General features: G+C 36.5%; 2 protein-coding genes across 2 annotated transcripts; both read right to left on the bottom strand.

The window, feature by feature from the left end:
* Positions 1–19173: 19173 nt before the first annotated feature.
* On the bottom strand, positions 19174–20617 carry LOC131650485 (protein FAR1-RELATED SEQUENCE 5-like). The gene is made up of 2 exons (XM_058920191.1): positions 20290–20617; positions 19174–20066 (listed from the first exon to the last, which is right to left on the bottom strand). The coding sequence occupies exons 1-2, from the start codon at positions 20615–20617 to the stop codon at positions 19174–19176; spliced, it is 1221 nt and encodes a 406-aa protein (XP_058776174.1).
* A 72-nt stretch (positions 20618–20689) lies between these two features.
* On the bottom strand, positions 20690–25340 carry LOC131650484 (uncharacterized). Its single transcript, XM_058920190.1, has 5 exons — positions 25032–25340; positions 24744–24941; positions 24528–24686; positions 20990–21151; positions 20690–20905 (listed from the first exon to the last, which is right to left on the bottom strand). Exons 1-5 carry the CDS (start codon positions 25338–25340, stop codon positions 20690–20692), a joined length of 1044 nt encoding a protein of 347 aa, XP_058776173.1.
* Positions 25341–25542: the final 202 nt, after the last annotated feature.

Raw genomic sequence — 25542 nt, 5'->3', positions numbered from 1 at the left:
ACCACCAGTTTTCCGAGCTTTCCCAGTTCCTTGACCTGGGGAATCTTGAAGGTGTATTTCCTAGCTCTCTTTCTTCCGTAATCCATGGTATAGATCCTTAAGTCCTTTCTCCGTTTCTCTCTTTCTATGAAGTTCAAAACGTTCGTTATTTAGTTTCCTTGAAAAACGACTCGAAAAAGACTCTTTTTGTTTTTAATTGTTTATTAATGAATGATGCATGAATGCATGAATGCACACACAAGAGTTTTAAACAAACATGGCGTTGAAGGGTATCGTGGTCATGAAGTCAAAACGCAGTCTCCCGCCCCAATGGTAAACTAAGGTTAATGATTTTTGTACCTGTAGAACGGGTTCTAGGGGTCTCAGAGTTTTTGCTCAACCTTAAAGATACGTTGATTGGTATCTATAAGAGAGTTTTCTCTGAGTGTAGTATATGCGTGACAATTACTTCCGTAATCACCGCTCTACGTCCTAAAAAGGCTTTAAGTGGGGTTAATGTGTTTCTAGGTCCTCCTGGTACAAATCAGTCTCGGAATGCAGTGGCGCAGTTAATCACAACCAGCCAGGCAAATCCCAAGAGTAGACTTGGAAACCAAGATTAGAGGGCCTTCACCGGGAAGACATCCTCCATCCTATCTTATGTTGCACTCAAATCCGGGTATAGGATTTCTCACCACAAGGGGGAATCAAGCCCTTTCCCGATACAGAATAAACAAAATAAACAAATATATATGCAACAAACACATGATATGACACAGAGGTTAGGCAGGACCTCTCTTGTTTGAGGGGGAATTTGGCATCCCTAATTCCTCATTGGGGCTGGACCAGCAACAGGTCAACCATTGGTTTGGATGAAAAACCAAGGTTTTGAACACTTATATCCCCAGCAGAGTCGCTATTTTTCTGTGGTGTCGTTTTCTTTTACCTCCCCGTTTCACTTGGGAGGACGGCACGCTAAACCCTTCACGCGAAATTTGGAAGGAGAATGCGCCCGTGGTGGGATGAATTTTATTTCAGTTCTTCCTACGATATCACACGAACTTTCTTATTTGTCCTACGAGTAGGAAAGGGAAAAAAAGATCTCAACTAAACCCTAGGAGTTTGCTAAGTGTGGGGATTTACACCTAGACTAGAAATTCTGGAGTCCGGGAGGTCGGTTATACATAGGGAAGTGTTTAAACACCCTACATATCTGTAGTACTCTACAGGAACCTTCTCTGTGTCATTGTGTTTGTGTTTATTGCTAATGATTGGGAAAGTTTCTCCTTTGTGTTAGGAGAAGGAATTGAATTGATTTTAAAAGACAGACAGACAGACAAACTGACTATTTTTGGTATTTTATTAGCTCGCTGAGATTCCTTGTGAACCTCATGCCTACATATCCCTAGTGGAAGTCAGAGCTTAATGTAGTTCGGGGAACTAACTAGGGAAATTAAATATTTTTGGTGCCTTGCTTGAAGCTCAAGGTTGAAGCTTGGAATTAAATCTCTGTTTACAGTAAAGAGACATGAAATTATCTCTACAGAGAGGTATTTGTACTATCCTACCACAAACATTTAAAGGAGTGACAGAATAACTGAATTCATTTCATTCAAGAGGGGGACCTTACTTGTGTATGTGCAAGTATACCAGTCAAATGCCTCTTAAATGAAAGAAAGATGCTCATCCAAATTAGGGAAAGTTACCACATGTCTGGGTTTTACTGCCAGCTCATGCCTTTCAAAATCCTAAATGGGAGACTTGATTAAAATTAAAATGAAATGTTTGTTTGTTTGAATGTGGTAGAGTAGTAAAAATATCTCTCTATGGAGATAAGCTATGTCTATCTACTGTATAAAAGATTTGACTTTTAGCTGGCTTGTATGAGGCCCAAGCTTGAGGCTTTTTGATTGATTAATTATTATTATTGACTCTGGGAGATGGCTCCACTGGGGGTTAATTATACGGTATTTTTGTGTTCTGTACAAAGCCCAGAATTGAGGCTGACTCTATTTAGGGAGACTCTGTTTGTGTGCCTTGTACAAAGCCCAAGGTTGTGGCTAACTGTTGAGGATAATTGAATTTTTTGAGACTATGAATGACTCTATTTTATGTGCCTTGTACAAAGCCCAAGGTTGTGGCTGACTCTAGCTAGGGGAAAACATTATTTTCTGCCTTGTACAAAGCCCAAGGTTGTGGCGGACTCTTAAATGAATTAAGTATGGATGACTATATGGGGAAAGATCCTAAGTGTTAGGAATCTTTGACACATGAAAGATATGGTTTATCTGCCTTGTACAAAGCCCAAGGTTGTGGCTACTGAGTGATGAAGAACTCACTGGGGAGACTCTATTATCTGCCTTGTACAATGCCCAAGGTTGAGGCTGACTCTTGACAGGGGAGTTTTATTGTTTGGGTGCCTTGTATGAAGCCCAAGGTTGAGGCTAACTGTTTTTATTGGTTTTGACTCTACTGAGGAGGTTTTATTTATTAAAAGACTGTTTTTCTTTGGAAGCTAACCCTTTCCAGGGATTTGACTCAGCCGGTGAATTTGTCTGTTAAAAGACTGGCTTTACCATGTTTTTTTGGAGGCTGACCCTTTCCAGGGATTTTGACTCTTTTGGGGAAATTATCTCCTAAGAGAAATGACATTTTTATTAATTGACCTTGGAGGCTAACCCTTTCCAGGGGTTTTGTTGAAATGAAGGAATGTGTGGAAGCTAACCCTTTCCAGGGGTTTTATTTAAACAGATGTTGGAGGCTAACCCTTTCCAGGGGTTTTGTTGAAATGAAAGATTTGGGTAGCACTCCATTAATTATTTAAAGGAAGAAAGGATTGGCAGAAAGATTATCTAGTGGAGACTTCTTGTTTAAAGCCCAAGATGAAGGCTGACTCAATGTTGAGGATGACCAAAACATAGATCCTAGACTCTACTAATGAGGATTGATGAAGATAAGGGTGACAGAGACTGTCCATGTCTCTCATTCCAAAAATGTACTCAATGTGAAATTGAGGCAAACTTAGCTTGTTTTAAAGTCTGGTTTAAATTGGAAGAAACTCACCAGGGTAGGCTAAAAGGTGACTAAAGACTTGTTCCTATGTTTATAAGAAACCTGATGGGTCCTTGTATACAAGCTCAAGAGGAAGCTGGAAATGCTTTTAAGAAGCCTGTGGGTCCTTGTACAAAGCCCAAGAGGAGGCTATTCGAGGGTCCTTGTTATAGCACAAGAGAAAGCTATGTAGTTTTGAACTTATTTTGGCTCTAAGCAAATGGGTAAGAGGTTTCACCGGGAATAATTCCTCTTTGGGTGGATGTGTCCTATTATTTGGATTCTAAGGTTTTTGCCAAGATGTTTCACCGGGAATAATTCATCTTGGGGGTTTGAACTACAGATCTCTAATTAGGAAAGAGCCTTCACCGGGAAGACATTCTCAATCCTAGGTCATAATCCTAATATATATATATATAGTTTAACTGTCCTAGGGTTTACACTCAAACGTAGCTCTAAACTAATATATGCACAGTTTATATTTGACAGTAATTTAAACAAAGACTGTAAATTGAAAGCTTGTAAAGCCTAACCTGGATGGAGTGGAGGCCATTGAAGAAGTATGTACAGAGCCTCAACAGTATTTTTGTTGTTTTGTTGATAACAGTTGAGTATATATGATAAACAGTTAATGGTTTTTGAAAACAGAAGAAGTGAAGATGGACAAAGGTCACATAGGTATCTGAAGAGTTTCACCGGGAATAATGCCCTTCAAATACCAGAAGAATGTTTTTGAAAACAGAAAGAAGATTTTGAAAATACAGTTTTGAAAACAAGCTAAGAAGAGAAGGTTTTTGGGACTTACACTCTATTAGAGGCCCAGTACTTTACAGTACTGGTGTAAAAGCAGTTTGAAAAATGATTTGGAATGATGCAAGGTTTTGTTGTTTGAAAACCTTAATCATCCGTTTAATCAGAGATTGAAAAGAGTTTTGAATATTGACAAAAAGTCAACTTAATTAAGATAAAAAATAAAGATTTTTACTTAATTAAGACCTAAACAATTAGGGTTTTATCATAAAATTATTCACAAAGTAATTAGGTTAAAACAAAATGAAAATATATATTTTAAAGTATTTAAGAAAACCTTTAAAATATACTATTTTAGACCTAATTAAAATACATGAAATAAATAATATTTTTATGATTTTTTTGATTATTCACAAAGTAAGTATATTAAATAGCAAGTGTGTAAAAAATGAAGTAAAAATGATTTGATTTGATAAGTTTATTAATTGTGTGAAGTTTGTAAAAAAAGAAATGAAAATGGGTGCTAAAAAATTGGTTTGGCCCTAGAGAGGTTCGAACCCACGCCCTTCATGATCACATTTCAAAACTTAACCAACTGAGCTGCGCGCGCAGCTTGTTAACTATATACACTCAATATATTATATTTTCAAATAAGCCAGGAAATTCAAATTTTACGCGCGCCATGTTCATCTTCTTCCTCGAGCTTCAGATTTTCAAATTCCTAACTCTCTGGTTTCTCAACTAAATGGCATGATGTAAACATCAATCTCACTCGTTTTTGGACAAGGAACATGATTATGGGCTCAGAATTCATTTATTCTAAGTGTAACTAACGAATTTCATTATGAACACGAAGAACACATAAACCCTAATTTTAAAATTAAATGATGCACAAGATGAATAAATGAATAATGATAGAGGGTTTTCAATCCTCTGATGATGCTGAACAAGATAGAATCGAGCTTTAACACAAAGAGTACTTAAATTAAAGAGGTGGAGTTCAGAAACTTACCTCTGAAAATGGAGGTCGTGAGGATGATTGAGAGCACCTGGGCTTGAATGAATGATCTCAATAGCTTCCCTGAGACTCAACGATGCTAACTGGATGTTTATTATAGCCTGAATCCTTCTGAATTGTTCTATGGACCTCCCTCGATTTCAGCTTCAAGTGAACATGGAGGGTGTTGATTCTCGAGTTACAGATGAGCTGCAGCCATCTGGTTAGCTTCACTATGACCTGAGGAGTGTGCCTGGATGATTGGCTTGCCTTGAAACCTTCTGAATCACTCCATGGACCTCCAACTGCAAATGCTCCAAAGTGAGAGCAACAATGGTGTTCCTCCACCTACAGAAGTGATCCAGGTGCTTGGATCACCTCAAATGACCTCCCTTGAGATGTTAGAATGCTCACTTCCCAAAGATAAGCTCTGGTTTGAAGAAATCGATTCTTCTTGCCAAAGAACTTTGAAAAACAATGAACAAGAGAAGAGAAAGAGAAAGCAAGTAATATGGTTGCTTTGGTGTGTTTTTGAATGAGGAATGCATCTGTATTTATAGGCAAATGGATCAGTATAGCTGCAGAGGAGTGAGCTTCCTTAGTGAAGTTGATTTGCTTTCTTAGCCATGAAGGAAATTTGCAAATATCTCTTATGCAACGATGAGAATTTTGATTCCATTTGATCAATCCCCTAGCCCTCGATTTTGCTTGATCTTAGGGGACAATTCTGAGCCAGAAATGAGCTCTAATTGGTTGGTGAGAAGATTCCTTGGGTGATTCATCAATTTGCCATAAATTCACAAATGTAATCATTACATAATCACATGTTCTTGTTTTTAGAATCTTCTTCAATTCTTATGGCATGGTGAAAATGAATGCATGGCATGTTTGCAGATGTATTATGGGTCATGTAGCATCTGCATTTGAGGTCATGTGCACAAAATTTCAAAGTTCCAAAATGATGCATGACCTATAATTTCACTTCATGAGGCCAACTTTGAACAAGCATAACTCTTAGCTCAAATTGAATTTTGAGAAGGTTGAACACAATTTGGAAAGCCCTAAACATCTACTTTAAATCATTAGTTTATGTCTTCTTCAGAATCCTTTGGGAAATTTGTGAAAAATGAGGCCAAAGTTGGAAGAAAACTAGGTTAAAACACTTAGAAAAATTTCTAAGTGTTTATGACCTAAACTTCAAAATCTCCAAAACTTCATAAATGGTTGATCTTTTGAAAAAAGTTCCCTTGTAAGGTGTTGTTTTATTTGGCAAGATCTACAACTTTCATGTTGGAAGTTTTTTGAGTTGTGTAGGTGAAATTTTGAGATCTCACCATGCCTTCAAAAACCCTAATTCCCGACTTTTCGCTCCTTGATGAATTTCTTTGAATTTCTTTGGCCAAATGACTTTGACATCCATATATTGATGATATTGATCTTTGAAAGTCAATTTTTGACCAAAAACCTTAAAAGTCAATGATGATCCTTCACAGTTGACTTTTTCCTGACAAAGTGAATTTTTGGGTTTTTGTGTAGAAATAAGATCTTCTCCCCAAATGGATGATATAAATGGATTATATGGAGGTAGTAGAGATCCTTGAATCATGTCTTGAGTTTTGGATTCATGCCCTGATCAGAAGTCAACTATCTTGGTGAATTAGGTCAAAACCCTAACTTGTCGACCATGTGAAAGTAATGACTGTAGACTTTGAATTGAAGTGTGATGTCCAGTAGACTTTGTAATATGAGTTATTTGAAGATGATTGATGTCTTTGAATGACCCTCTGAGGTTTTTTAGGGTTTCCCAAATGTGATCCCTGATTTTAGTCCTTGATAGGCTCAAAACCCTAGTCTGGTGACCTGAGTAAACCTGTACTCATATGACTGGATGTCTAATCAATCATAGATGAGAAAAGTGAAGTTTTTGAGCCCCATGATTGTATTAGAGACTAGTCTTTGTATTTATTGATCCTTTGCCTGAGCTTTCTTGTCTTTGAGCATCCTCGATTAGGTACCAGATGGAGAAATGACTGCTCTGGGTACTTGTCTTGACCTGATGAGAAATCCTGAAGATATGTCATCTCAGGGGGGGCAAAAATTAGGGTATGACACCAGTGTCTTTGGTTTCATCTCAAAATCCTTTTCCATTCTCATTTTATGTCCTTTTGAAAAAAGGGTCTCTTTGTTGACTTTTGAAAAGGGCCTATAATGTATGAAGCCATATCTCTTAAACCATTGACCTATGAGCTTTGATTCTTGTACTATTGGATAGAGGAATGAATTCCCTTTAAAATGAGCTTTGGTGGGAATTTTTCTGATGAAGTATGAATATTTGGTGAATTTTCAAAGTTTTGGTTGACTTTTTCAGTTCATGCCCAAAATAGTAACTTTTGACTTTTGACTTTTCTGATCTTTCCTTGCATCATCATGATCAACCCTTGATCAAATGATGATTTTAGGGTTATGAGGATGTTGTTGACCAAATATCTTGAGTTTTGACTGTATATTGACTTGAAATGACTGTTTTGCCCTTGAGAGTCGACTGTTGACCTAATCAGGATTTGAGGGACTAAATGTGCTCTGTTTGACTTGAAACTTTATATGGAGATACTTTGGGATGTTAGTGACCCTATGGAACCACCTTGATCCATTGATTCAATGATTTTCCATTGAATTAATCAATCCCTAGTTCAGAGCTTTTGTATAGGAGAGTGTGTTTTGGAGCTTTGTCTTTTGTTTTGATTTTATGTGTGGAAAATAACATGGGCAAATTTTGGGGTATGACAACATGGTTACTTCAATTATTATACCAAAATCCGTTCACAGGGGCAGATCACGAGGATCCATTTACTCATCTAACAAAGTTCTACGAGATCGCCGGGACAATTGGTGCTCCGGAAGCCGAAGAAAAACAGGTGTTTAGGAGACTCTTTCCTCATTCCTTAATTGGAAAAGCTAAGGAATGGTACCTTGACCAACCAAATAATGTCATGACAAATTGGAACGAGTTAGAAGAGAAGTTTTTGGATCGGTTCTTTCCTCATAATAGGTTCATGGAAGCGAAAACTTCTATTGCGGTGTTCTCTCAAGGTTCGAATGAATCTCTCAATGAAGCATGGGAGAGGTTCAAGTCCATGATTAGAAAATGCAAAGGACATGGGTTTGATGAATTGTCTCAAATCCATATCTTTAGAAATGGACTCCAACCTCAACCAAAAACTCTTTTAGATGCTACCGCGGGTGGTTCGTTGATGTCAAAAACAGCTGCAGAAGCGATTGCTATCATTGATAGAATGGCTTTGAATGATCATCAAGGGCAACACAACCGTAGTGCATTGCAAAGAAAACCGGGAGTTCTTGAATTGAATACTAGTGATGCAATACTTGCTCAAAACAAGTTATTGACACAACAAGTAGAATTGCTCACTCAACAAATGTCAAAACTCCCTCAACAAATCAAATAGATAAATGGGATCCCTTCTAAAAATCAACATGTGATGTGTTGTGAATTGTGTAGGGGTGACTATCAAACTGGTTTTTATCCTCCACCGGGTGAAGAGGTGAATTATGTGTCTAATCCTAATCAAGGTTATGGTGGGAGACAACAACAACAACCTTACAACAATAACCAAGGTTACCAACAAAGAGGTAATCAAGGTTATCAACAAGGATGGAGGCCGGAAGCGGGTCCATCGAATCGTCAAAATCCTTATCAAGGTGGTTACAACCAACAACTTCAACAACCTCAACAACCAAAGCTTTCAATAGAGGACACTCTTAGCCAATTCATGCAATTGCAAATTGCAAGCCAAAAGAGTACGAATGCCGCCATAAAGAACCTTGAAACTCAAGTCGGGCAATTGTCAAAGCAACTTGCCGATCAAAACAAAGGCCCTTTTCCGGCTACTACACAAGAAAATCCTCGTGAGCATTGTAAGTCAATTCTAACTCGTAGCGGTAGAAATATTGATATGGGTGTAGGAGAGATAGTTGAGGAGGAAATTGTTGAGAGTGAAAAAGATAGGGTGATTGAAGTAGAAAAAAATGTTGAGGGTGATTTAGTTGAAAATGAGAAAGAGAAAGAATTAGTGGAAAAAGAAACTCTTGAGAAAGTTGTAGAAAAAGAGAGAAAAAAATTGAGTGTGAGTGAAAAAGGGAAGATGAAGGATGATTCTATTCAAGTGAAGAAACTACCTTACCCTCCCGGTCCGTCAAAGAAAGAAGATGCAAAGCACTATGCTCGGTTCTTGGACATCTTTAGCAAGTTGCAAATCAATGTTCCTTTTTCCGAGGCATTAGAGCAAATGCCGATGTATGCAAAATTCATCAAAGACATCATCACTAAGAAGAGAAGATTCTTGGATCCGGAGGTAGTAACGGTGAGCTCTTGTTGTAATGCGTTAATTCAACGCACTACTCCGATAAAATCAAATGATCCAGGACGGGTAACCTTACCGGTGTCTATTGGAAATGTTCACATAGGCAAAGGTTTGGTGGATACCGGTTCTAGCATTAATTTGATCCCGTTGTCTATGGTGAGAAGATTAGGAATCAACGACTTGAAGCCGACAAGAATGACGTTATCATTAGCGGATAAATCCACAACTCATCCTCATGGAGTTGCGGGAGACTTGCTTGTCAAGGTTGACAAATTTTGGTTTCCTGTTGATTTTGTTGTCATAGACATGGAAGAAGATCCTGATATTCCATTGATCTTAGGAAGGCCTTTTATGAAGACGGCCCGAATGATGATAGATATTGATGATGGCTTAATGAAATTAAGGTACCAAGATGAAGAATTATGTCTTGACCTCTTTGAAGCCATCAAGCATCCGAGTGATGATGATGATTGTTTTAGAATCGATGCTACAGAAAAAGCTATAATGAAAGTGGAGAATCAAATACAGTTGTCAAATCCTCTTGAGAAAACTTTAATGGAAGCTCTTGAAGTGCTCACTAAAGATCAAGAGAAAGAAATTGAAGATTGCTTGAGAAATTTAGAGGCTTGTGATGAGATGAATCCATTTGAAACTCAAATTGAAGAGTTGAAGGATGAACCTAAAGTTGAAGAGCAAAAGGTGGAGTTGAATGTGTTACCGTCTCACTTGAAATACGTGTTTCTCGGTGACAATTCTACTAAGCCGGTTATCATTAATAACAGTTTGTCTAGCAAGGAAGAGCATCGATTGAAGGAAGTATTGATAAAGAATCAAGAAGCAATAGGATGGGTTTTATCCGACTTGAAGGGTATTAGTCCGGCCTATTGTATGCATAAGATTATGTTAGAAGATGATTTTCGGCCCGTGGCACAACCTCAAAGGCGATTGAATCCAACCATGAAAGAAGTTGTTAGAAAAGAGGTTGTGAAGTTATTAGAGGCGGGGATGATTTATCCCATCTCCGATAGCGAATGGGTGAGCCCGGTGCATGTGGTTCCTAAGAAGGGTGGATTGACGGTTGCGAGAAATGAGAAGAACGAGTTGATTCCTTCGAGAGCGGTGACCGGGTGGCGCATGTGTATTGATTATAGGAGGTTGAGCCAAGCAACAAGAAAAGACCACTTTCCATTACCTTTTATGGATCAAATGTTAGAGAGGTTAGCCGGAAGAAATTTCTATTGTTTCTTGGATGGTTATTCGGGATACAATCAAATATCAGTGAATCCGGCGAACCACGAGAAAACTGCTTTTACATGTCCCTTTGGCGTTTTTGCATACAGAAGAATGCCATTTGGACTATGTAATGCTCCCGCAACATTTCAAAGATGCATGCAAGCTATCTTTTCAGATTTGATCGAGAAAAGCATCGAGGTGTTCATGGATGATTTTTTTGTGTACGGGTCATCATTTGACTTGTGCTTGAAAAACCTTGAGGTGGTGATGGAAAGATGTATTGAAACAAATTTGGTTCTCAACTGGGAGAAATGCACTTTCATGGTAATGGATGGGATTGTTCTTGGCCACAAGGTATCTTCAAAGGGGCTTGAGGTCGATCCGGCAAAAATCGAGGTTATTGAAAAGCTTCCCCCTCCGGTGAATGTGAAAGGCATAAGGAGCTTTTTGGGACATGCTGGGTTCTATAGAAGATTCATTGAGGATTTCTCCAAGGTCGCAAAGCCTTTGAGTAATTTGCTCAACAAAGGTATAAAATTTAATTTTGATGAATCATGTCTAAAAGCTTTCCTAGAACTCAAAGAAAATTTGACCACCACACCCATAATTGTCGCTCCTAATTGGTCGCTTGAGTTTGAACTCGTGTGCGATGCGAGTGACTATGCGGTTGGTGTGGTCTTAGGCCAAAGGAAGAACAAACAATTCCATGCTATACATTATGCGAGCAAAGTTTTAAATGAGGCACAGGTTAACTATGCCACTACCGAAAAAGAATTGCTCGCAATTGTATTTGCATTGGAAAAGTTTCATTCTTACCTCATTGGTTCTAAAGTGATGTGTTATACTGATCATGCCGTAATCAAATATCTTCTCACCAAGCCTGATTCAAAATAGAGGCTTATTCGGTGGATTCTTTTGCTTCAAGAATTTGATCTTGAAGTGAAAGATAAGAAAGGTACAGAAAATTTGATTGCGGATCATTTGTCTCGGTTAGTGAATACCGAGGTGACAAACAATGAAAAAGAAGTAAGGGAAGAATTCCCGGATGAAAAACTGTACATGGTACAAGAAGTTAGACCCTGGTTCACGGATATGGCTAACCACAAAGCATCCGGGTGGATACCTGAGGATCTAACTTGGAATCAAAGAAAAAAGTTTTTGAACGATGCTAATTTTTATGTTTGGGATGATCCTCACTTGTTTAAGTTGAGTAGTGACAATCTTTTGAGAAGATGTGTCGCGGATGAGGAGACAAAAAGCATTTTGTGGCATTGCCACAATTCGCCGTATGGTGGTCATTTTAATGGTTTGCGTATGGCCACAAAAGTCCTTCAATCGGGACTTTGGTGGCCTACTTTGTTCAAAGATGCTTAACACCATGTTGCCTCATGCGACATTTGTCAACGAACTGGTGGAATAGGGAAAAGAGAGGAAATGCCCCTCCAAAGTATTGTAGAAGTAGAAGTATTTGATTGTTGGGGCATTGATTTTGTTGGACCATTCCCTTCCTCTATGTCAAATGAATACATCTTGGTAGCTGTGGATTACGTGTCTAAGTGGGTGGAAGCGATTGCTTCACCCAAAGCGGATGGTAAGACCGTGATAAAATTTTTGAAGAAAAATATATTTTCGCGGTTTGGCACGCCAAGAGTGTTAATTAGTGATGATGGATCTCATTTCTGTAATGCCCCGCTTGAAAAAGTGTTGGAGCAATATGGAGTAAAGCACAAGGTGGATACTCCATATCATCCACAAACTAATGGGCAAGTTGAGAGGACCAATAGAAAAATTAAGAGAATTCATGAAAAAACTGTGTCTAGCTCTAGGAAGGATTGGTCGATGAAATTAGATGAAACCTTGTGGGCGTATCGGACCGCTTTCAAAGCACCGATCGGTCTTACACCATTCCAAATGGTGTATGGTAAAAGTTGTCACCTTCCCGTAGAACTAGAACATAAGGCATATTGGGCCTTGAAACTTTTGAATTTTGACCACAAGTTGTGTGGTGACCAAAGAAAAATCCAACTTCATGAGTTGGAAGAAATGAGATTGCATGCCTACAAGTCTAATTCTATCTACAAAGAAAAGACCAAATTCTATCATGATAGTAAGATTAGAATGAAAGATTTTAAGGTAGGACAATTGGTGTTACTCTTCAATTCCCGGTTAAGACTTTTTCCGGGGAAGTTGAAGTCGAAATGGTCCGGACCGTTTTTGGTCAAAGAGGTTAGAAGCCATGGGGCTATTGTGATAGAGGACCAAAAATCAAAGCAAGAATGGGTAGTTAATGGTCAGAGGTTGAAGATTTATCGAGGAAGCGATTTTAATCGTGAAACTTGTGTTTTATCGTTTGGTGATCCTTGATTGCCTTTGACCGTCGAGCTGACCGACGTTAAACAAAGCGCTTATTGGGAGGCACCCCAATTTGTAAATATTCAGCTCGTTTTATGTGTTTTTTACCGTTTATGTTTTTTGTGTTCTGGTCGAGCCAAAATCAGTCTACCGGTAAAGTTACACTTGCTGGTAGAAGAAAAAAATTTCTGAGTTCTGTCACAGGCGCTAAGCGCGCTCCTAGCCCGCTTAGCGCGCTTTGAAGGTTTTTGAACCCTTAGTTCCAGAGAGTTGCGCGCTTAGCGCGCTTAAGACCCCGCTTAGCGCGGGTTGTTTTTTTTTTTCAAAAATAAAAAATAAAAAATTTTCGTTGGGGCCCTTTTGCTTCTGACCCGGCCCAAAACGAAAAAGAGGAGGAGTGGTTAGGGTTTTGAGTACCCTTGCCTCATTTTACTCTTTTCCTTTTCAAATCTTTCTCCTCTTTTTCCTTTGCTTGTCTTGTGCTTTGATTTCCAGTTTACCAAGGTTATCTCCTCCAATTTCTCAAGGTAAGCATCTTCTTCTTCTCCATTTTAGCTTTATCTCCCTATTGTATAGTTTTCAATTTTTGGTTTTAGGAATATATGATGTGGTTAGGGTTGTTGTTTTGAAAACTTAGTGATATAATCAGATTTCCAGTGCCTTGTACATGTTTAGAATAGAATTTGGGTGCTGGAAATGTTTGGCTGCAACCCTGGTTCGCAGGGAATTTTTTCTGAAATTCGTAGAGCCCGCTTAGCGCGGTAGGCGCGCTTAGCGCGGTCTGGGAATTTCAGAAAAATTCCCTCTTCTGCCTGCTTTTGTTTGACGCAGGGGGAGTGATCCTTTGCCATTGATACTTGATTTAGCAGTTTATTTTTTTATTTTTGTGTTAACATGTTGGTTTTTGTGTTGCCATTTCTTTAATTATTTCAGATGGGACCAAAATTCTTAGGCTCTAAAAAGAGAAAGTCCGGAACCGAAGGTGGCAGTTCTTCTCAAGCACCTAGGGCTATTCCATTTAATCAAAACCGTTTTAAGAGTCATGTCCAAGAGGAGAGGTATAAGAAGCTAGAGGTTAGGACATGGTGGCCTGAGCGAATTGTGAGAATCAATCCTGAGGGAACCTATGGGTGGTGTCATAACACCATTGAGGAGTATGGTTGGCTTAAACTTTGTGAGCCTGCACCTAAGTTTCATTTGGAGATTGTAAGAGAGTTTTATGCTAATGTCGTGCCAAATGAGGAATTTCCGGTTGAAGGTGTGGCCTATGAGTTCAAAACTTGGGTGCGTGGTAAGGAAATCGATTTTTCTCGTCAGGCTATCCGTGAATTTCTTGGAACTCAATTGCCTTTTGAGGATGGTGAGCTGTGTGGTTATCATGTACAATTGGCACGGGGTAATTTTGATTGGGATCATTTGAGGGAATTTTTGTGCACGAGGGGGCAGTCTTATGATCTTAATCCTTCGCTGCAGCCCCAGAAGTTCTCTAGAAAGTCGTTGACTACTAATGCTCAGGTTCTCATGTCAGTGGTCCTTCATAATATGAGGCCTAGGAGTCACACCTCCTCTTTACCTGCTGAGTTTGCTGCACTGGTTGCTCGTATGATTGAGAATGAGCCGATTGATATTACTCGCATTATTGCGAATGAGCTTAAGAGGGTTTCTTTGAGTGGCACTCGCCATGGTGATCGTGCTCCCTGCAAGTTGATATTCCCGGGTTTGATCATGAATCTGTGCAAGAAAGCTAGATGCAGATTCCTTCCGAGGGTCTTGTGTCTATCGACACTTTTATTGATGATACTTTTATTGAGCGTTATTGTTTATCCAGGTTGACTGCTGTTCCTGTTGCTGCTGCTCGCCCTGCTCGCCGCCGTAGTGATCTTGATAGAGAGGAGAACTTGGCATTTCATATGGCGCATCAGAGAGCATTCATGTTTATGCATGATTCTATGTCTCAGCTAAGGTTGCAGATGATGGAGCCCCATGTGGCTCATCCGTGGAGTTCTCGCCAAGACTTGGTGGATTATGCTAATTGGCCTGAGGTCAGTCCATTTCCTGAGGAGGAGGAAGGTGGCGAGGATAAGAATGTGGAAGAAAATCTCCAGGATGAGGATGAGTAGTTCTTTTTGGTTGATGTTTTTAGTGCTATTTTATTTTATTTTATTTTATTTTGACTTAAGCATTGTTATGTTTTGTTCCATCCTTCTAAAGGATGAGGTATTTTGGATCTTAGGCATTACTATGCCTTTTGGATATTTTGACACCTTTTGGTGTTGGTTTTTAATTTATTAAGTTTTTAGTTTAATTGCTTTATATTTCTATATACTTTTGCAATTGTGTTTTAAATTTTTGTTGTTGTTCTTGTGAAAGTGCTTCCTTGTTGAAGCAAGCTTTTACAACCAATTGGGGCGGTGATGATATAATGTGAAATTAGTACGTACAAGGTACATTTTTACCGTTTCTTTAATATACCATGAATTAGATGCTTGTAATTGTACAAATTAGATGTCATATTTTCTTTAACAAATATAGTTCAATAATGAATCATTTTAGTTCTAAAACTAGTGTGAGGAGTCTTTCCATTGTACATATATATATATATATATATATATATATATATATATATATATATATATATATATATATTATTTTGTGGTTACCAATAATGTGCGTTTAACTCGTGATTATTATGTCTAATCTTGCGGTTTTATTTAATTGTGTAAAGCATGAAAGTGATCAAAGCATTTTGTTTTGCATTACGAGTATAACTTCTCTTCCAAATATAACCTACCCGGTGAGTGTATGAGTATTTGCTAACCACTTTGAGCCATTTTGCCAAGATTCAATCGGTATCATGTCATGCCTTATAATTGCCGATTTTTGATTTGAATCTTGATGACTTTCTTTTAACCTTGAAAAGCACCATGAAACATGGTTAGGATTGATTCCTTTTCGCCTTAGAATAGGGAGCATTCGTGATTATGTGGTGGTAATATTCAAGTTGGGGAGAATAAAAAATTATCTTGGTTGTATTGGTGTGGAGAAGAAAATAAATGATTGCTCACGAGAGAAAAAGAAAAAATGAAAAAAAAAAAGAAAAAGAAAAAGAAAAAGGAAAAGAAAAGAGCTTTGTTCATAGCTAGTGTCTTTTAAATTTAAAGTGATGAACTCTTGAGCAATAAAATTGTGTGATCGATTGATAAGGATGTTGGATATAATCGTGATTTGAATGCTCTCTTAGGAATTGACCCCTTTCGTTTCAATGGCCTTGAGAAATGACATTTCCTTGTTAACCAAGCCAAGTTTCAACCCTAAAGTCTTTGTGATTCTTGCTTTTACGCTTTTGATATAAATGTTGTGTAGATGAACACATAATTGATTCTGGATGTTGGCGGCATTGTTGTGTGAGTGTTAGGATCCTCAATTTTGTCTCTTACTAGAGAAGTGTGTAGGTTGTGATTCAATCTTGAACTTATTTTGTTTTAGGAATTGTTGACATCAAATATGTATTTAGTATTAGTATTTGCATCATGGTGTTATTTTAGTAAAGGTAAGATGTTACTTGTGTGCTTATGGAATTTGAACCACCCAATTGTTCTTGTCTTAGCTTGTGATCTCTTGGTTGTGTCTGTTTTGTTTGAGGACAAACAAAGGTTTAAGTTGGGGAGAATTGTTAGTTACCAATTTGTGTAAATATCTTAGGTAATTTTTGGTAACTCTCAAGTCTTTTTGTGGTTAATAGTAGTATTTTATTATCATTTGGTATATATATATTCTTATATTTATAATATTGTTGAATAGTTTTTATCTTTGCAATCTGTGTTGGATTTTGTAGTTTTTATAGATAATTGGAAGCTTGGACCATGGAAAAAGGGCTTTGAAGATGTTCCAAGACCAAAGCCAAGGATTGCTGAAAAGAGGAAGCGCGCTAAGCGAGGTTGAGCCCACTAAGCGCGGTTTTAAAGAAAAGAAGGAAGTTCTGATAGAGAGTTCCGCGCTAAGCGAGGTCTGGAGCCCGCTTAGCGCGGTTAGGCGGTTTAGCAATTTTTGATAGCGCGCTTAGCGGGCTACACCGCGCTAAGCGCGGTCTGCGAAACTTTGTTTATTTAGTTTATGGGGCAGATCACTTTATAGATAGAGAGAGATATTTTGAGAGAGAACCAAGAGCACAAAACACTGTAGCAAACTAAGAGTTGAAGATTCGAAGCCTTGATCGTCGATTAATCGCCTTTGATGCTTGTTGATCTTCATCCTTTCCTTCTTGAGCAAGCTACCATTCTCATGGATAGCTAAATCTCTTTTGTATCAAGATAAGATGTAATCTTCCTAGCCTTTTGTATGTATTTCTTGTGAATATATTGTGTATGAACAAGTGATGACCAATATAGATGGTTTAGTTTGTTTATTAAAGCTTTTCTTTGGTATAAATGTTTGAGACATCAATGTTTGTGTCTTGACGTAACTTATCATCTTTCAAACTTTAAGTTGCAGACATGGATTTAGCGTTTGATGTTTACTAAGTATCGGTTTTAAAACGTTATTTGTATTGTTTAAGAGAAATAGGAATATGCACTGACAGTGTAAAATATTTTTACACTGTCAACCAATCACAACCATGTATCCAATTAAAACACAATTTTAATTTAAAAAAACTAATATGACATGGCAAGTGTAATGCTTTTGATTGGATGTATGTGTAAAGTTTGTTTACACTGTCAGTGCACTACCTTTAAACTCATTGTTTAAACGGTGGAGAAATCGTCGGTTAAACAATACGGTAAATCTAGCTATATCGTTGCGGACACGGACGATATAGACGTCGATACGTAATTATATTGATCGTTAGCAAGTTCATAGACATATATTTATAAGGAAACATACAAATTTAGGTCGATGAAATCGAATCTTGATACATTTTATTTAACTTAGAACTTTCATTAATTTACTCTTTGCTACTTAAGTGATTGAATGATCTTTTGCAAACTTAAAACTAAAGTAACATTAACTCTAGACAAAATAGGCTATAGAACGGCGGTGATATCGTAATAATCTCTGTGGATACGATATAAATGAAAAGTACACCACATTACTCTTTCAACAATATCCAATTTTACAACTCTTTCTTCAAAGAATATATGACAACAAGACGAAAACATGCGGCTATCCACATTTTTCGCTTCGATTCATAAAAAATACAAGTCGGTTAATCTTTCTAATATTATATCGATTCATAAAAATGTGAAATTATAGTAATTTTAATCACTTGTTTCTACTATTTTAATAAAATGACAAGTCGGTTAACCTTTCTAATATTATATCTCCAATTGAGAAAGGTAACTACTAGCCATGCATGAATCATAACTTAGGCATTATATACAAAGAACATAGACAGCATCATAACCTTTGACATAACACAAAACCAAGTATAATTTTATTTCATTTTTAAAAAATGGAAGTCATAAATTAATTAAGGAGTAGATATAAATCATCCTAGCTACCACAAAGTGTACTAATAACAAGGTAAAGTAGACAAAATAACAAACTGATTCATCTACTGATTCCTAATTGAAAAACAAACTAATTCATCTACTGATTGATTGAATGAGCAGAAGCTAAATTGGCAATGGAAACAAGAAATATCATTTATTATCCATTACGGTCACTAATGTATTTGCAGTAACTAAAACAGAATATTAAAAATTCTGCTTACAGTATGATGAAAATTTGAAATAGTAGACTGAAATATAATTGTCTAAAATAATGGAAAGAAATTAATGAAAATCAATCAACATTGTTGATTGTTAAAGCTAATTTTGCAGCATCTTCTTCTTTCTTTTGTTTCTTCCGCTGTGCGATGAATCTTTGTCTCTCCCTAGCTAACTCATAATCACTTTTGAGCCGTTTCCTAGCCCTGATTGGATTGGGTCTCTTTTTGAACTTTTTTCCACTAGAATCAACTACAAGAGGTTCAGCAACACTAGTATCTTTGCAAGATGCAGACCTGGAAGATGAAGGTTGACCGGAAACACCTTTAGTAACAATCAACTCTTCCGCTTGCTTCCCTCATTCAATTGCAGCATTAAGAAAAAATTGGCACGCATCAGGGTCCATGCAAACACGAGTTATAATATGAAGCATAACACCAGAAGCTTGTTGATATCTTTGTGCAAAAGTAGTATCTTGAATACCTCCAATACTGATGGGTTTTAAAGCATCAAGGGATGGACGAATTCCTTTAGTCCAACGCTTCAATATGTAGTGGTCAGGTATGGACTTCAAGGACTGGTATTGGACAGAACTCCCTAACAAGTCTAATATCTTGAAAACATGGCGACAAAAGAATCCCAGGTTCTCGAACATCCGACATGTACAAGTAAAAATCTTGTTCCCAATATCTGCAGTAACAACCCTCTCATCAAGTCGCAAAGGATCTTAATCATTAGGAAGAAGGTTTTCTGGAACTTCTTCAACCGACATATAAACATTCGCAGCGGCATCATTATCAAAATCCATCTCATCGGCATCACGAACAAGTTGAATTGTGAACACTTTGAAAACTCTATTAGAAATTGAACTTCTTGACGTGTCCTCCTCATAATAATATTTGAAAGAAAGATCATATTGCTTGTGAATGAATGCAAACGATGTTGCAGTATACTTGGCGACAACAGACCTCATGAGTTGGCTGTTGGGATAATTGTTTCTTGGCCTAGTATTGGCAGCCTTGAAATCACAATCATCATGATTATCTCGCATTTTCTCAACCATAACATTGAAATGGATAAATAATTGCACAAGTGAGTGGTTTGGCTGAAGAAAGTGGCGAAGAAAGGCATTGAACGACTCGCTTAACTGTGTGGTCTTCAAACCGGCAGTGAAGTGTGATTTCACCCAAGCAGAAGACCATTGAGTACGATTACGATGAATCTGGACAAGCCAAGTAAATTCAGAAGTGGCTTTACCACCAAAACAATTTTGAAGCATCTTATTCCAATTGAAGTCAAACTCTGCCTCATCATCAACATTCGAAACCAAGTGATGTAGTTCGTCAAGAAATGCACCATTGCAACGAGAGCCTAAGTTGGACTTTGCATTCTCCCCCATGTGCCAAGAACACAACCCATGGAAGACATCGAGAAAGATGTTTGGAATTGACTTCATTAAAGCAGAAGCTTGGTCTATAAAAATTGTAATGGGTTTCTTATTTTTCATGCACTTCAGGAAAGTGGTAAACAACCAATCAAAACTTGCTGAAGTCTCATCGTAGAGCAGGGCACAACCAAATAATACACTCTTACGGTGGTTGTCAAATCCAAGGAATGGAGCTGGTATGTATGACAAAAACATATAACAAAAAGTTAAAACAATGGATGTTATCAATATAAAAGCAGTGTCATACCTAAAACAAAGGATGTTATCAATATATCTTTATACTAATATATAATGATGTAATAATAAATATGGTAGAGAGAATATATCAATGCACTGATAATTACAAAATAAAATGGAAGCTTGATATAATAGTAGTGAAATGAATAGAACACATACCTAATGGGCGATACTCCGTATTTGTTCGATAAGTTGTGTCGAAACTGATGAGATCACCAAATAATTCATAGTCTTGCTGCATGATTGCATCTGACCAGAAAATACTAGCTATGTTCTCTTCAGAATCTACTTGGATATCATAATAAAATGATGGGTTCCTCAAAGCTTCGTTTCTAACATATTCTTGGATACTAGTTGCATCACCAATGACCATTTCCTTTTGTCGAACAGTGGTGAGAAAGTTCTTTAAATCTTGGAAGCAATATCCAAGGTTCTTTGAACCACCAGCTATTTGACGCATAACTTGAAAGGAGGATCTTACAGACATGCCTGATTTCGAATTTATTATAGCAAGTTATTTTTAAGGCTCACTAATCTCTCGAGCCGATCTCAAGTAATGCTAATGCTCGGGTTTATGGAGAGGGTGGTTATGAGTAACATTCCATTTGTATATGTGATAACCTTTAACATTAGAATTATACTTCAACGAAATACTAGCTGGGCAACCAGTCCTTTCCTCGGGAAGTTCTTTCTCTTTCTGATATTCAATGAGAACAGGAGTATCCGAGTTTGTCTTGTTCTTAGGATCCGCCCGACTTCCGTGCTTGAAACCATGCTTGTTACAAACATAACAGATATATTGCACAATGTCCGTTTTTTTGTTATGAGAATAAAAAAAAGAGTGCAAATTTCTTCTCACGTTAAATCCCTTTTCATGAGCGTATTTAGCATAGAAATCCTTGATTGATGAAAGGTCGTGGAAGACAAAATGTTGCCACGATTCTTTATTTTCATCGGAGATTGAACCAACATCTTGAGTGACATTTGTGGAAGACGAAATCTCATCCATTAGCAACACAACCTACAAAATACAAATTACAACTTTAATAATAGGAAAGATAGATATGCATATTCAATATTATACAGCAATCAGGGTTATTCTTTCAAAATATATTGCACATTACTCATGGAATCCTAACATTACTCAACCATATTACACATTACTCAATGAATTATCGCATTAGGTAATCACATATTGCAAGAAAGAAATCAGAAATTGAAGTGGGAATTCTAAAATTCAATTTAATATTATACAGTAGGCAAGATTATTCTATCAAAATATATTGCACATTACTCATGGAAGTAGGCAAGGTTATTCTATCAAAATATATTGCACATTACTCATGGAATCCTAACACTACTCAACCATAGTACATACATTACTCAATGAATTCTTGAATTAGGTAAAATAATCAGTTCTATAGAAATTCAGAAATTGAAGTGTGAATCATCTAAAATTCAATTTAACAAGTGTAAAATCCAATACCTATGATTTCGTGGATGAAAGTGAGCTGTGAGGAATCACCGGAATGAGTTATTGATGGCGGCAAAGAAAGGCGACGGTGATGACGTGTTGGGAACGAAGCATGGCAACAGTGGTGATGTGTTGGGAAGGAAGGATGAAGACGATGGTGATCGGCGGAGATTGGCGGTAGCGACGGTGCAGGCGGTGGCGACAGTGGTGAATTGAGAAGAAAAAGATGTCGAGTCGTTGAATTGAGAAGAAAAAAATCAGTAAAACGTTTTGTTTCTGTTTTTAGTATATATATATATATATATATATATATATATATATATATATATATATATATATATATATATGGTGATTTCTAGCCATTAGATGGAAATATTGATCCAAAGACTTAGGTTAACTTATGCACCATGCATAAGAAAATGTTTATACATATTAGCGGCTGCCCAATAGTACAACTCTAAAAAACTCTTATTGGGTCCCACAATTTTTTATTAAAAATAAAGAAATAGCCATTGAGCAACACCCATTTTTATATTTATTATTATTTTATTCCAAACATCCGTTGCATTGTATTACTACGGTTGTCCAGGCTGGCCAACTCCAATGGTTCATAAAAATAGAAAATGTTGTTGGCCACGTTGGAGAACTTGTTGAAAAACTGGCGTTGGAGACGCTCTTAGGTTTCACCGCCAGGCTAACAACGTGTTGTGCTAAACATTAGCATTTACTAAATATATATTATATTATTAAGTATAATTTTTTTAATATATATATATATATATATATATATATATATATATATATATATATATATATATATATATGAGATTGATTTATCAAATTCGTACATGACCTCATAAATCCTAAACATAAGTGTTAGTCTATTCCATTCATATACACTATTATTCATGAGACAAATAAATTTCAAAGATAATCCATACAGGAGAAGAAAATGTAATTAATGTGTTAAAGTGTCCAACATGCAATATACATTCCAAATTAAGGAAATGACACCAATCGTTGCGAAAATTATTCGAAATGTATTCAAAACAACTATATCTACATTGTAGATCTCTTCCCAGTTAAGATAAACAATCGTTGCAATTACGATCACCCATGATATGAATATGGTGATAGCAGCAGTCGATGAAACAAGGCTCATTATTATAACCGATGTTGCAGTTAATGGCAGCATTATGTATAAGATTACAAATATGCTCTTGTTAACTGGATGGTTTACTGTAATACCAAGTAGCGATATTTGAACACATAGAACAAAACAAATTAGAATGATCAGAATGGTTGACTCATGTTTTGTTATGAATTTACCACTAAATGATGATATCTTTAGTGCAATAAAGATAACCAATACCAAGCATAATACCATTGAGTTCACAACTACTTTCTCCAATCTCGCTTTGTCGCTAACCGCGTACCTGTAGGGAGAGATATTTATGAGTTAATTTGGGATGTTAGAAATTAAAAACACAAGAAGAGTTATTGGGAAAAGTCCAAATTTAATAATGCTCACAAATAATTTATATAGTGATATTTCTCAACAGATTAGTCCGTTCTATAAGGACCAATTATGTCAAACTCTAATTCAGGCCACCACCATTTATTTATGGACACCAAATCCAAAAAGTGTTGGACGCAAAGGGTGTATTAAAAAAAAAAAATCAAATTTCATACATCCATAATTCAAACCATGATTGTTTTAAAGTAGCGTTTACAAGATGCGTAGATATAAATCGTGGGTGGTTAGAATTAACGACATGGACTTGGTTTTTTCAATAAGAGTACTGGAGAAATTAATTGAATTGACTATACCTTGGGCCACGTAGTAAAGAGATGTTAGATCCTTCCATTACTATTATCAAGTGGTCTTCCATGTTTTTTTTCACTATCACAATAAAAATGTATGTGTTAATCTGATGTAAATACATTTATATAAAGCTTTCTTGAATTGCATAGAGATTTAAAGCGGAAATCGATAACACGAGAGTAAAAATAAATAACTAAAAAGATATTAAAGGGACGTAGTAATTACTTGGTTTAATTAGAGTTAGATTCTTCTTCCCTTCCAATCACTTCATATAGAGAGCATATATAACTTTGGAGAAGTTAGCTATTCATTCAATTTATTAGAGCATTATTTGGGTGAGTGAAAATATTATTAGACTAGATGGCATTCATACCATTTTTTTCGAGAGGTTTTGTTTTGATTTTGAAAAAGTATAGCGAGAAACCAGGATATATTTTTTAGAAAAATTGACTTATTCAAAATTTGTGGTTTGACTCTTTGCTTTTATCTTTTTATTTTTAATATTAGTTTTGAAAAAAATGTAGAATCAAAATGAAAATATATTTTTTAATTTTTAATTTTAAGTTTCTGTTTGCATTATGCCAAAAATAATAAAAAATTAAGACATGTAGTCTTTAAAAAATGCATATATCTTGAACCTAGAGCGAATCCACACAATATATATTACTATGGTTAAACATAAAATGTACGAACTAAATCATGTTAAAAATGAATAATAATATTGTTTAATGCAATACATTACAATAAAAATCGTTTATAATTTATTTCTTGAAAATGAGCTAAAATAACATTATTGTTAATTGTTCCAAGAACATCTATTTCTATAAAAGTTACAAGACGATCATTTAACCACTGATCACTCGTTTTGTTACATAATTGATTCTTCACAAACTTCATAGCTGAAAAAATACGTTCCACGCTTGTTGTTGCTGCCGACAAGACTAAAGCCAATTTCAGAAGCTTATAAACCATATCAAATGCTTTGCACTTATTTGTTTCCACAAGTTTTGCACAAAGATATGAAAGTCCTTTTAACTTTGCAAATTTTGGGTCACATCAAATATTTCTAACATAATTTTGAAGTTGATGTCGCATCACCACTTCCGGCACATCTACAAAATCAACTGGATAAAGTTCAACCATTCTTAATAACTTTTTCACATCAAAAGTTGCAAATGACGATGAAGGACTCAAACATAAAACACATTCTAAAAGTTCAGTATTCTCTTCATCAAACCTAGCATTGAGCTCGTGCAACTGCAAATCTAAAACATTAAACTAACAATCATGCTTATAATGATGCAAATTAAAAACACTAGAAGTTGTAGCATGTCGCCTAGGTTTCTTCCCTTGCACATATGATGCATCCATGTTAGGCACATTAATGTTAAGCTTACTGCAAACTTCCATAACCTTAGATATAAGCTCTTCCCATCCATCATTCCTCATTTCTTGTAATTCTTGTTTGGTAGCATTGACAAGTGACAAAGCATTCAAAAGATCTTGATCACGCTTTTATAACGCTACATTTAAATCATTAGTAAATCCTAAAATCTCAACCATCATATATAACATGGAGATAAAATCAAATGATTGAAGCACATCTAACAAAAGCATTGTTTTGCCATATTTTGCAAATGACGTATCATTTCCAACTTCTTCAAGTACCCCAATAATGGCACCATACAAAGTCATCAAACTAGTGAGAGTCATAAAGTGGGAACTCCAACGTGTGTCACCGGCTCTAGCAATAAATGATTCTTGATTTAATCCATAACCAGTTTCTATTTGGCCCTCTTCAATCAATTTAGAAAACTGAGTTACTTGTTTGTCCCGAAGTAATTCTTGTCTCTTCTTAGAAGATCGAATGAAATTAACAAGCATATTGACCTTACAAAAAACCACTAACATCTTTGTGAGTCTTAGCACATGCAACAAGTACCAATTGAAGTTAATGGGCGAAATAATGCACATAATAAGCAGGTGTATTCTCATTTTGGATTAAAGTTATCAAACCACCAAACTTACCTCTCATATTGCTCGCTCTACCATACCCTTTCCTCCAAATGCTAGATATACTCAAACCATTAATAGACAATAATTTCTCAAGTGT

This window comes from Vicia villosa, linkage group LG2, assembly GCF_029867415.1.
Source record: "Vicia villosa cultivar HV-30 ecotype Madison, WI linkage group LG2, Vvil1.0, whole genome shotgun sequence".
Taxonomy (NCBI): Eukaryota; Viridiplantae; Streptophyta; class Magnoliopsida; order Fabales; family Fabaceae; genus Vicia; species Vicia villosa.
This window is presented reverse-complemented; position numbering and strand designations above follow the sequence as displayed.

Coding starts and splice junctions, on each gene's coding strand:
- LOC131650485 (XM_058920191.1), bottom strand. CDS start 20,617: ATGTCTGTAAGATCCTCCTTTCAAGTTATGCGTCAAATAGCTGGTGGT. Junction 20,067..20,289: donor TACGGAGTATCGCCCATTAG/GTATGTGTTCTA, acceptor CATACATACCAG/CTCCATTCCTTGGATTTGAC.
- LOC131650484 (XM_058920190.1), bottom strand. CDS start 25,340: ATGTTAGTGGTTTTTTGTAAGGTCAATATGCTTGTTAATTTCATTCGA. Junction 24,942..25,031: donor AAACAATGCTTTTGTTAGAT/GTGCTTCAATCA, acceptor GCGTTATAAAAG/CGTGATCAAGATCTTTTGAA. Junction 21,152..24,527: donor TTGTAGATGTGCCGGAAGTG/GTGATGCGACAT, acceptor TGTATTTTGTAG/GTTGTGTTGCTAATGGATGA.